A 13,585-nucleotide genomic window follows, 5' to 3' on the forward strand; every position below is an offset into this window, starting at 1 on the left:
TTTAGGGAGGAGAACAAAACAAGCAGAACCGAACACACGAAGCAATGAATAATTGGGAACATGACAAGCAACTTTTCATAAGGAGAAATACCTGAAAGAAGAGGAGTGGGCATACAATTGAGAAGATAGACAGCAGTAAGGACAACTTCCCCCAAAAATAGTGGGAACAGAAGAGGATAGTAATAAGGCTCGAGTAGTTTCAATAAGATGGTGATGTTTTCTTTCAGCAACACCATTTTGTTGGGGGGTTTCAGATCAAGAACACTAGTGTATAGTACCAAAAGTAGCAAGAAATTCTGTGAATTCTCCCAATAAATATTCCCCACCTAAATCCGAGCAGAGTATCTTGATGGTAGTAGAGAACTGAGTCTAAATCATGGAAGAGAAGTTGCGATAGATCTTAAAAAATTCAGATTTGTGATGCATAAGAAATACCCAACAGTAACGACTATAATCATCAACAAAAGAAACATAATAGACAGGGCCACCCTTTGTAGGAACACGAGAGGGTCCCCCCACACATCAGTATGCACAAGGGAAAAAGGAGAAATAGACAAAGAAGCACTTAGATTAAAATGTAATGCTATCATCTTAGCAAGTTTATATCCACTACAAGTTGAGACATCACTAAAAGAAACTTTCCCCAAAACACCAAAGGATACTAAATGTTTCAAACGATCACAAGATAAATGACCCAACTTAGAGAGCCATAAATAAAAAGAAGAATTGTTATCTAATTGAAATGAAGAAAGTGCTGAAAAACTAGAAGCAGGAAGATGTAAACTCTCCAAAACATATAGGTTGCTAGATCTACGCCCAGTCCCAACTAGCTTTTGTGACTTCCATTCCTGCATAACACAACCAGTAGAAGAAAAAAGAACATCAAAACTAGAATCAGCCAATTGACTAATGGAAAGTAGGCCAAGAGATAATTGTGGAACATAAAAAAATCAGGTATAGACAAAGGGGAAGAGGGAGAAGGTAGAATAGAACCAATAGATTCAACTAGCATGGGAGAACCGTTGCAGTTAAAATATGAACAGGGGAAGATGGTGAAACACAATGGCTAAGAGATGAAAGATTAGGTGTCATATGGTGTGAAGAACCAGAATCAAAGATCCAATGATGAGGGGTTAAACCAAAAACATGAGACCCACTCAAACCTGTGTGTGTAGTGGTCATGGCAGATATATGAGACTGATCCAGAGTAGGAGAATGAAGCATAGAATGCAGCTGCTCAATCATAGACTGAACCATAGAGGCAAAGAGGTGATCACTCGATGCAGATGCAGTAGGTGCTGTAGTTGCTAGAGCTGTCAGACCATGAGTGAGCTGCTGAAAGTTGGTACGAGGAGGTTGTTGCAGAGTTTGTGAAGTGAAACGCCCTTTTTGGAGGTTAGGCCGGGAAAGAAGATGTCCAATGTCCTTTTTGACGATAAAAACTACACTCATCAATAGCAACAAGAGGCTTTGGTTTCCTTGTAACTTGAATAAGTTGAGCCATGGGAGTAGGTAGCAATGGTGCAGAGGAAGTAGCAAAAACAGATTGCTGAGGAGAGGTTGTTTGAGCAACTTTAAAGCGAGTCTCCCCAGTGATCAACTCACATATGGCTGCATCAACAGTAGGCAAAGGAGTGCGATGCAAGATAGACCCATGAAGGGGTTCAAACTAATCCCGGAGAGCCATAAGAAACTGAACTAGCCTCTGGCGCTCTGTATAAGAAATATAGTTGTTGAAGGCTTGAAGTTCTTGAGGTTCCATGAGTGCTAGCTGGTCCCAATATGCACTCATCTGATTATAAAATTCCTGAATAGTTTTACCATCTTGCTTGGCACTTCTAATCTTCATTTCTAGCTGATACTATTTGGCAAAATTAGATTCAAGATACATCTGACTTAAATAACTCCAAACTTTCTTGGCAGTTTTATACTTAGAACAATTCATTCCAATGCTAGGATCAATAGAGTTGTGTAACCAAGTGAGAACTTGTGCATTCTCCATTTCCCACTTGCCAATGGCAGTTGCATAGGTCTCTTCTTTAGGGTCAGTTGGCTTAACTGATGTACCAGTTACATAGCCCCACCGACCTTTGCCAAGCAAAAAAATTTCCATCACCGATGACCAATAAGAATAGTTTCCCCCATTCAATCGAATGCTAATTGGTTGATTCTTCTCATCCATATTTGTCAAATTTGCAAATGAAAAATGCAATACAATGATATTTGATTTGTGAAAGAGGAGAGAACCAGAGGGTGCTACTTGTTTATGCAATAGAACCAAAAGTTGTTTATGACCAGAGGATACGACCAGAAATTGTGCAATGGAGAGATCCTTGCTGCAGAACCAGAATGTGCAACCAGAGGAGAGAACCGACTAGAAGTTGTGCGATGAAGAAATGCTTGCAATAGAGAAATAGAAGAAATGCATGCGATGACGAGAAATTGCAGCAGCTACGGTTCATATCCCAAGAGGCTGCTCTAATACCATGATCTAATTTGAGAGAAAGGCCATGAGAAAGGCCATGCTCGTATTTGGGAGAAAAGCCATACGGCCAAGTTCTGTTCTTCAATATCATGTATACAAAGAGACAAAACAAGGTATAAACAATAAACCTAATCTACCCAAGAAGACCAAAATACCCTTAATGAGAAACTGATACACCTTTAGTATATATCGTCCAAATACATTTCTTGGACCATAAGAAATCCTTTGGGTCGTGATAAACCACAATGTTACCTGATTTCTATTGGTTGAAGAGTTTTATCCTTTTTTCAACTGTTGATGAGAACCCACTTAGTTCTCCCCCAAAATCTATCAGTTTTGGGTAAGATCCTCCAGGTAGAGAGGCTAACGAGGTTGCTTGTTCCTATAAATAACCCCTTTCCCCATGTTTAAGAAAAAATTTGAGAGAGTGTAAGCACCCCTACAACTGTAACTCAAGTTTAGAATTTGAGAGAGAAGTTAGGGCCTCCACCTTAGTTTGGAGCGCCCTCCACCCCATTATTCTGGTGCTTTTTCTCATTAGGTATATCCCTTTCCGTTTTACTTTTAATTGCTTTTTTAATTATTTGGTGATATATTTTGTTCATATTTTGCATGATAATAGGTATATGTTACTATTACCCTTAATTTATTGATGATATATTTTGTTCATATTTTGCATGGTAAGAGGTATATATTATTATTACCTTTCTGTGTAATAGTAGCAGACATTAGTATGGATCAAATCCTATTTTAACATTGTTTTTTTTTTTCTTACACTTTTGTTCGCTAGCTTTCTAGTGTTTTCTTCATACTATAAGGATACTCTCATCATTCATGCATTGAGTTTCCTATTTCAACATTGCTTATGTTTATTATGCATATTGCATATAGACTTTATTGTCATATAGGAGAGTCTTCTTTTGTTTTCAATTATGGATTTGATTCCTTTTTTATGTTTTGTCATTGATCTGCACTCATCATATTTTTAGGACTTTTTTTTTTAGGATTTTTTTATTTTATGTTATTTTTATGATATTTTAGATTGTGGTAAAAGTGTTGAAAACCATTCTTCTTGTATTCATATTTTCTTATATTTTTAGGATCTTATTTCATGTCTCTAAACATTCATATGGGATGATTTAAAGAATATTGTTTGTATTTCTTTATTTGCTTGTTATTATTTAGTTATTTGTTTTTGCATTGATATGGTAGTTTGAAATACATATACATGTTAGATCAAACTATTTGTTCGTAAGCTCCTGAATCTGGTTAGCTAGGGTTTTGCAAGCTAGTTAGTTAGTGGTATTTTTATAAATAAATATATATATATATATATATATATATATGTATATATTTTTTTTTTTACCAAGCATGTGTATGTTTAGTTTATTTTGTGTATATTAATCATTGTTTTGTAACGCCAAACGCGTAAGGTATGTATTTACTCTTACTCATATCTTAATTTTTCTTTCCTATTTTATGTTTAATTTGTTTTGACCAAGTAACCAAATGGACTGAGATTCCTAACACCGTTCTTGATTGGTCCGCAACTTGACTTGTATCTTAATCTTTTTGTTTGATTGATCTCCATTGGAGTCACTTGTGGAGTCATTTTATTTGTGAGTCCTAGCTAGACCCTAATCTAGTTGGTGATTCTCTATTCCTTTTTTTCCCAAAAGGATGATAAAATATTTCTCTTTGAGAGGAAAATGGATGAAAATCTGATGTTCTCCTTAGAACTTTCGCCTTGGAGAAAAAATTGCAAAATCAAATAGACTTTGAGATCAAACCCAATATGAATAAGGATATTGGAGAAATTGAAATTCATCCTAATTAAAATAGGGGATAAGGTTCTCTGAGCTGTTGGAGCAGGGTATACTAGCACTTATGTGTCTATCTCTCTCCTCTTCATATAAATGACTTCATTGCACTTGAGGTAATGCTTATTGTCATTATGGAGTTGCATTTCCCAATCGATGAATGCATGTTATCAACTGATCTTGAGAATCCAACTTGTTATGGACTCTCAAGATCGGTATCCTCTGTTTTTAGGAAACACATGTGATATGGATTCTCCTAATCACATGTGATATTAGTTTCTATCTATCAAAGATTCCAAATCCGATTGTAATCTTCTTGTAAATCTTCACCGACTATGGCATCTCTTATAATTATATATACTCCATATTATGGAGAATCAATTCAAGGAAATCAATGAATACTTACATGAGTTAATATGGTATCAGAGAGCCTTTTTTTTTTCTCTGCTCCACCGAGTAGCGCCTTTGGCTCCAACGAGTATGGTGATCCTCTTCTGTGGCGGTGCCCTCCTCTTTCCCATAGTCGGTGCTCTTTCCAATGGCAACCGAACCCTCCACTCAATCCTACACCGCTGCCTCTCTTCCCCCCTCCACTTCTTCTTCCACCACATCACCACTTACTTTTCCATCTGCCTACCATCTGCTCTCCATTAAACTCACACCAACCAATTTTCTTGTTTGACGCAAAAGAGGCTGTGCCCTTCCTCAAAGGCCAAGGCCTATCAATTATCTCGATGGGTCCAACCCTTGCCCGACCGATCCCATTAAAGCTACTGCTTGGATCAAGCAAGATTCACAACTGGTCAGCCTACTTGTAGCGTCTCTCTCAGAGACACTGGTTCCTCTCCTATTGGAAAAAGAAACCAGCCATGAGTGTTGGATGCATTACATGAGGCCTTCGGTTCAGCATCAATAGCCAGGCTCGTGTCCCTTTAACTTGATTTACTTAATTTTTGGCAAAAACCAGACGAGAGTGTTACCCTTCTCCTTCAACGAGCCAAGTCCATATCCGACGAATTGGCTGCCTCTGAAGCCCACAGAATTTAATGTGCAGGTTCTTCGTGCCCTTCGAGATGATCTTCAAGACGTCGTCTCTGGGATTCCGAATCGGCCTCAGCCTCCCACATACATTGAACTCCATGGGCTTCTCCTCAGCCATGAAAGTATGCTGTCTTTTAGTAACCTCTCTCTTACAGACATTCCAGCATCTGTACCAACGCCTTCTGCCAACACCGTTCAATGGTCCCCCCTCCTCTAGTGATCCCGGCTCTTCTTCATCAGGTCACGGTTCATCTCGTGGTCATGAGGGGCATGGCAGATTTGGCCGTGGTGGTTGTGGTTACTCTCCAGGTGGACGACTTTTTTGCACTCTATGCCATCGAACCAACCATCTCACTCAGACATGCTTTTATCGCCCACCCAACCCTTATCCTTCTCCATCTCCTTATCAACCTCACTACCCCCCTCCACCGTATTCACCCCAGGCTAACCATGCACAACCTCCCCTTCTCCCCTACCCTTCCAATCCCTCCATCTACTGCCTTAACTTGGTACCCTGACACCGGCGCAACCCATCATGTCACCCCTAACTTACAGTCTATGTCTTCCTTTGACACCTATTTTGGTTCTGATAATCTCTACGTTGGCAATGGTAAGGGGCTGCCCATTTCTCATGTTGGTAATGGTATTCTTTCCCCTCCTTCTCTCTCTTTTAATTTATCAAATATTCTTCATGTTCCTTCTATTACCAAACCTCTTCTCTCAGTTCAACGCTTTGCACATGATAATGGCGTACTTTTTGAATTTCATCCTTCCTATTTTTGTGTCAAGGATCAGGTAACCAAAGCGACCTTACTTACTGGACCGAGTAAGGATGGACTGTACACCCTCCCATCCTCTTCTTCATTCCCTTCTGCTAGTTGAACGGACCAGCTTTGATGGGTGGCATTCTCATTTGGGTCATCCCCATGAACACCTTCTTCGATCAATGTTGCGTGCTAATAACTTACATTGTAGCTCTTCTCATCTATGCAATCTCTGCCCTGCCTGCCAGTTAGGCAAGGCCAGCCGTCTCCATTTAAATGAAACTAATTCTCGTAGTTACTTGTCCCTTGATTTGATTTTTAGTGATGTATGGGGTCCTTCCCCGGAACCTTCAATTGACGGACATCGTTATTTTGTTATTTTTATAGATGATTACTCTAAATTTATTTGGTTTTATTGCCTGAAAAACAAATCTGATGTGCATGGAATTTTTCGTCAATTTCAGCTAATGGTTGAGCGTCAATTCTCCTGCCTGATTAGGTCCATTCAAACTGATTGGGGTGGTGAGTATCACTCTCTCCCAAGTTATTTTTCTTCCCTTGGGATTTCACACCGTGTTTCATCTCCTAATACTCATGAGCAGCAAGGCTCAGTGGAAAGGCGTCATTGCCATATTGTTGAGACTAGTCTGTCACTCCTTGCCTATGCATCGGTCCCATGGCAATACTGGCACTTTGCTTTTGAAACTACAATTTACCTTATTAACTGTATGCCCTCCAAAGTATCTCATCATTTTTCACCGTTCCAACTTGTTCTTCATAAGAGTCCAGATTACACTTTCCTTCATATTTTTGGCTGTCTGTGTGATCCCCTAATAAGGCCCTACAATCGCCACAAAATGGATTATCGATCTGTTCCGTGTGTATTTTTAGGGTACAGTCCTAATCAGCATGGTTATCGCTGCCTTGACCATGCCACTAGACGTTATTATATTGCACGATATGTTCGTTTCAATGAAACAATTTTTTCCTTTGCCACTTCATCTCTCCTTGGACCCCATCCATCATCCCAAACAGCTCCACACACTCCTTGGGCTGTAGCTCCCATTGGCGGTCCCTCCATTGTTGTGGCTCCCCATCCCATCCCACTTGTTTCCCCCAATCCCCAATCTCAATCCAGCCGTATGGCTTCCCCCTTACCACAAGCACTCTCCCAATTCAGGATTTTTATGGTTTACCTGCTGGTTCCCCATCCATACCAGCCCCACCACCCTTACCTCCACCCAACAACCGCGTGCACTCTATGCGGCTTCGTGCTAGGCCCAACCCTCCTCAAGCCCTAAATACATCCTCTCCTTCTACCTTTTCTCCTGAACTGACTTGCTTTTCCCAGGCCAATAAAATCCCTGAATGGAGAACAACAATGTCTGAAGAATTCAATGCATTGGTCCATAATGGCACGTGGTCCCTAGTTCCCCCTACCCTGACATGAATTTAGTGGGATGCAAGTGGGTTTACAGAGTTAAATGCAAGGCTAACGACACCCTTAAGTGCTACAAGGCCCGTTTGGTGGCGAAGGGTTTTCACCAACAACATGGGATTGACTACACTGACACCTTTAGCCCTGTGGTCAAACCCACCACAATCCGTACCATTATTTCCCTTGCCGTATCCCACAACTGGCCGATTCGCCGGCACCTTGTGCTTGGTATCAGCGCCTCACTCAATTCCTACTGCAGTTTGGATTTTTGGCTTCCAAAACAGATCCCTCACTTTTTATTTACTGTACTGGCCGCACATTGATGTATGTTATCATTTATGTGGATGATATTTTGATTACTGGCAGCACCACAGCCTAGGTGACTCGTTTGCTATCATCACTTGCATCCGAGTTCTCAATCAAGGACCTGGGTCCAGTGCATTTGTTTTTAGGGATTGAGGCCACACTGCACCCCCAGGTTATTTCTCTCTCAGTCCCAATACATTGGTGATCTCCTAGATCGTTCTGGCATGATTGATTGTAAAGGCGTCCTTTCTCCCATGGCTACTAGTAGCAAAACGTTTGATTCAAGGGGTGTCCCTTTTCCTGATTACTTTGTATCGCTCAATTGTTGGGGCATTACAGTATGTGACCCTGACTCGACCGAATGTCTCCTTTTCTGTTAATCGTGTATGTCAATTTATGCATGCCCCGACTGAAGAACACTGGGGCATGGTCAAGTGTATTTTACGCTATCTGAAGCACACTCGGGATCATGGTCTCTTGTTCCATCGTACAACTAACTTTCATGTCCAAGCTTTTTCCGATGTAGATTGGGTCAGTGATGGGGTAGATCGCAAATCCACTGGGAGTTTTGCAATTTTTATTGGCCCTAACCTTGGCTCCTAGGGCTCCAAGAAACAAAAAACAGTGGCTCAGTCTTCTACTGAATCAGAATACAAAGCCCTAGCTGATGTGGCGACTGAACTCATTTGGCTAGAGTCACTGTTCAATGAAATTGTCTCCAATCAAGGCTCCCCCGATCCTATGGTGTGACAACACTGATGCTACCTATTTGTCTACAAACCCAATATTTCATGCTCATACCAAACATGTTGAAACCGACTTCCACTTTGTTCATGAATGGGTGGCCAAAAAGTAACTTTCGGTTCAGTTTATTTCCACCAATGACCAAGTTGCGGACATCATGACCAAGGCGTTCTCCGCTGCGCGATTCAAATTTTTGAGGGACAAATTGAAGCTCTACTCTCACGGACCTTCCACTTGAGGGGGTGTATCAACCAATCTTGAGAATCCAACTTGTTATGGACTCTCAAGATCGGTATCCTCTCTTTTTAGGAAACACATGTGATATGGATTCTACCAATCACATGTGATATTAGTTTCTATCTATCAAAGATTCCAAATCCTATTGTGATGTTCTTGTAAATCTTCACCGACTATGACATCTCTTGTAATTATATATACTCCATATTGTGAAGAATCAATTCAAAGAAATCAATGAATATTTATATGAGTTAACATGTGAAGTATTTTCTTTTTGGGAAAAGGCTTGGCATGCCACCGATCTGCCCAGCTTATGTTTGTCTCTCTCTCCAAACCCTTGGAAAGGGCTCGCTGCCCCTCTCATGCATGTGCCCCATTGGTCCAGCCACCCGCATGCAAGTAAGCGGGCGGCGTACCAATCCCTTGCCCTTTCTTTTAGAGTCTTTCTCTATACATTTTTTTGGTAAAAAATCTTTCTCTATCCATGACCAACGAGAAAAAGAGACTTCTGTTTAGGCGGACGACGTGGGCTTTGATAATGTATGATGCCATTTTGTCAAACCTCATTGGTGTGCTCCTCATTCTCAGAGAACCTTCTCTTTTAATATAGTGTCGTGTAACTAAATAACTCTTTGTTAGAAGAAAAAGGGAATTGAGTCTTTCCTACTTCAGAGCTTCATGCCTTCACCCAAGTTGTATCATCTAGTAACAACTAACATTCTTCCAGCGCCTTGATAGTGCTACTTAATCTACCTAGCTAGCTATTTTATTTTCTGTCTAAACCTTACTCAAACAGTATTGTCTGCTTCAATTCTTTGTTTATTCAATATGGGTTTCATCTAACAGTTCTAGTATCAAATACCCCTTCTGCTGACTTGTGTTTACTGGTAGCTATGAGATTTCTCTTCCACGCAACAATGCAAATGGATATATACAAGTCAGTGATTTTTTTTGTCTTTACTAACCAAATCTTTTATCTGTTAGTGCACCCAGAAAGGGATTGAGGCCAGAAACTCTTTGTCTGTACATAGAGGAGCAGAGGCCCATATCAAGTTCAAGATTTTAAGTAAATCAAAGGTCAAAGAATTAGCTGCCCAATTCCATTTTACTTGCAAGATAGAAATTCTCTCTCTCTAAATGGTGCTACTATATATATCTCTCTCCCAATGGTGCTACTATATATGAACCTAGGTATGGCTTATGATCTATTAAAGTTGAGGAAGAAACAATTACTCACTCACTACAGGCAATTATCTAATTAAAGTATATTTCATTGCCATAATTAAAAAGATAATTAATTTATTTTTATTTCTCGATAATTGTCGTGCATATTTAAACTCTTTTAATTTGTACATAGGACCCTTCACTAAACAATATCTCTAAAAAATAATAAGGCACGTAATTTAATACTGCCAAACACCGATATATTGTACATGTTCTTATCAGATTTTGTGATCACAACCGGACGCCAAAAACCTGTTCAAACGTCATTAAACTAATACTATAATATATGCGATAATATGAAAATAATTTTTGTACAAAATTTACAAAAACATCATTGGATCCAAATTTCAGTCTGATCGATCACAAACATTCTCTCTATTTGATATTTTTCAATCAAGGGTAGTGGATTCCATGTTGAGCATCTCTTTCGCTCACGATGCATCACCTTGAATCTAGCACACCGATATGTAGTCCGAGAGACATCAACCCTTTGGTGTATCAAAACCCGTAATGCAACACAGTAACCATAAGGATCTTTTAGGTAAAAAAGGGTCAACATGTTACAAGTACGATTCTCATCCTTATACAACAGCCAATAACACATATGAGATTTACTTTTTTTCTATACACATACACGATATATAATTACAGTTATGTTCTGAAATCATCATTTCTTGTGAAATATAATGTAATGACCATTTAGACAGGATGTCAGGTCTTGTCTAAATGTTACGGGTACGAATCTCGTCCTTATACAACAGGCAGTAACAAATATGAGATTTGTATGAGATTTTTTTTTTCTATACACATACTTGATATATAATTTGAAATCATCATTTCTCGTGACATACATTATAACGACCATTTAGACAGAATATTCGAGCATATCCCTAGTTGAGAACGGTTTTGTGTGAAAACCCTTGGAACAATCTTATAAGTCAATCAAATAAATTCATGAAAAAATAAAATAATTATTTATTCAATCAAATTTGAATTTGATGGACACATATTTTTAACAAGTTGTTCTCATCAACATTTATTTCTAGACGAAATTTTGCTACTACACTAGTAGTAGGAATGTTCCTGCTATAAGGCTGGCAGCCAAGGAAATGGGATCTTAAAGGGTATTTTAGAAAATACTAAAACCTAAGAGGGTATTTATAAACCCATAGGAGAAGTGAATTATTCCATTTCCTTGGCTGCAAGCATTCCTGCTACAAGTGTAGTAGCAAAAACTTTTCCTTTTTATTTCTGCTCTAATATGCATTTTATTTTCTGTTTAAACCTTAAACAGTATTATCTGCTTCAATTCCATCTTCTTTTCTATTGAGAGACGAATGGAGGCAATTGGAGATTAATCAGTCATATGGGTTTCATCTACAGTTCCAGTATTGAATATCCCTTCTGCTAACTTTTGTTTACTGGTAGCTACGAGATTTCTCTAACTTGATGACTACATAGAGATAAATAAAGGAGTAAAGAGGCCCACATCAAGTTCAAGATTTCAAGTTAAACCAAAGGTCAAAGCCTCAGCTGCCCAATTCCATTTTACGTGCAAGATAGAAATGCTTCTTTCATCTCTCTCTCTCTCTCTCTCTCGCTCTCTCTCTTTCTCACTGCCAATGCTGCTACTATATATGAACCTAAATATGATGGCTCTAAGGATCTACCAAAGTTGAGGAAGCCCTATATAACTAGGTTCTGGAACATCAAAGGGGAGCATATTTTAGAGCAGAAAAATGGCGAAAGACAAGAATTCATCTTCAACTTCTGGGACAACCAAAGAAGGCATGACAGACAAAGCATTAAAAGGGATGGGAAGCCTCCTCAAGCTTCTACCTACTGGGACTGTCTTCTTGTTTCGATTCCTAAATCCAGTCTTCACCGACAACGGACGTTGTCCTCACACCATCAACAAATACCTAACCGGTATTCTCCTTGTTTTCTGTGGCTTCTCCTGCTTCTTCTCAACTTTTACAGATAGTTACACGGGCAGTGATGGGTTGGTTCATTATGGGATTGCAACCATTAATGGGTTCTGGCCATCACCAGCATCAGAGAAAGTGAATTTATCGTCTTACAAGCTTAGATTCCGAGACTTTGTGCATGCATTCTGGACACTGATTGTGTTTGCAGTGGTTTCGCTATTGGACACAAACACCGTAAACTGCTACTATCCATCGTTCGAGTCTGCTCAGAAGGTGTTGGTAATGCTTTTGCCTCCCTTGGTTGGTTTCTTTGCCAGTGCAGTGTTCTTCATCTTCCGCAACAAACGTCACGGGATTGGGTACCCTGCAAGCTAGTCGGAATCGGAAAAAAAAATTCTCCGCAGTGTGGGTATCTGGCGGTGCATTGTAATGCGGCCCTGAAAACTCGACATGTGGAAGATGCGACATCCAACAGTATCGAGAAGAAAAGGAAAAAAAAAAACTGCCTTTTGCATCGAGCTCGTTCCATTGGATGAAGCTTCTTCTACATGTTGAGCTCTCAGAGCCACATTGCAGTGCACCGCCAGATTCCCGCACTGCAGAGGATAGAACCCAACTCAATAAGATGAACTCTTGGTTCCCTTCCCAACCCTCCCCAACAAATAAAACAAACACAATCTCCCGTTTAGGGAAGTTTGTGTTTTGCTTGCATTGTGGAATTTCTTGTTTTTCTAATATGTTAGCATTGAATGTTAATTTTCTCTTTTCTTCAAAGGATTTTCTTGTACGCAAGTTATAATTTGTTTTTTTCTTACTTCAATATTCTTAGGAGAGAGTATATTCTCCATGTACCATGCATGATTTATGTTGATTTGTCTTTGTTTTTTTTTTTTTTTAAGAATTTATGTTGATTTGTCAATCTGTCACTATTTGATACGATCATATAAGACAAAAGATAATTAAAAAATTGGATATCATTATTTTTTTGTATTATTAATTTTGTCTTCGATTAACCAAGAAGATTTCCTCGCCATATAATTTCACATTAGTTACCCTAGAGCCCCCGTACGTGACTCAGTTCGAACACACTTGACATAAGTAGGTCCATTTACAGATTATTTAATAATAGAAAATTGGATTAGGTTTTAGCATATATTGTTCAAGGAATTGGAACCAAATTGGCAGAATCACCCATATTGAATTGGAATTTTTGCAGTCCACAAGCCATATTGATTCTCTAGCTCCTCTTTTTGAATCGGAATATCTGTTCCAAACCAATCTAGATTAGCTGATTGCAATTTTATAACCTACCATGAACATGTGGTACCTGTATGCGAGGATTAGGATCCTCGGCCAACTACAGCCCACCATCTCAACCCCTAGAGAGCCAGCCCACCCCGAGAGAAGGGATCAACAAGACAACACCAACAAGAAAAACCTAAGGCCAAGACCTAAGGGTCCATAAGCGATGCACCCCCTATCTATCAGATAGAATCAAGCTCCTAGAGAACTTGTGTTCCTTGGGAAGAGAAGCACGACAACAATCTTCCACATCCATGCGAATAGCTCTGATGATAGCTGATCTCATTTGGGTTTTG

At 39.5% G+C, this 13,585-nt stretch overlaps 1 protein-coding gene across 1 annotated transcript; it reads left to right on the top strand.

The window, feature by feature from the left end:
* The first annotated feature begins 11,756 nt into the window (after nucleotides 1–11,756).
* On the top strand, nucleotides 11,757–12,362 carry LOC122669251 (protein DMP2-like). Its single transcript, XM_043865973.1, has one exon. The coding sequence runs from the start codon at nucleotides 11,799–11,801 to the stop codon at nucleotides 12,360–12,362; it is 564 nt and encodes a 187-aa protein (XP_043721908.1). The 5' UTR covers nucleotides 11,757–11,798.
* The last annotated feature ends 1,223 nt before the right edge of the window (nucleotides 12,363–13,585 follow it).

This window comes from Telopea speciosissima, chromosome 7 (genome assembly GCF_018873765.1).
Source record: "Telopea speciosissima isolate NSW1024214 ecotype Mountain lineage chromosome 7, Tspe_v1, whole genome shotgun sequence".
Classification (NCBI taxonomy): domain Eukaryota; kingdom Viridiplantae; phylum Streptophyta; class Magnoliopsida; order Proteales; family Proteaceae; genus Telopea; species Telopea speciosissima.

Excerpts from the sequence above, each read along its gene's own strand:
- LOC122669251 (XM_043865973.1), top strand. The coding sequence starts at position 11,799 with ATGGCGAAAGACAAGAATTCATCTTCAACTTCTGGGACAACCAAAGAA.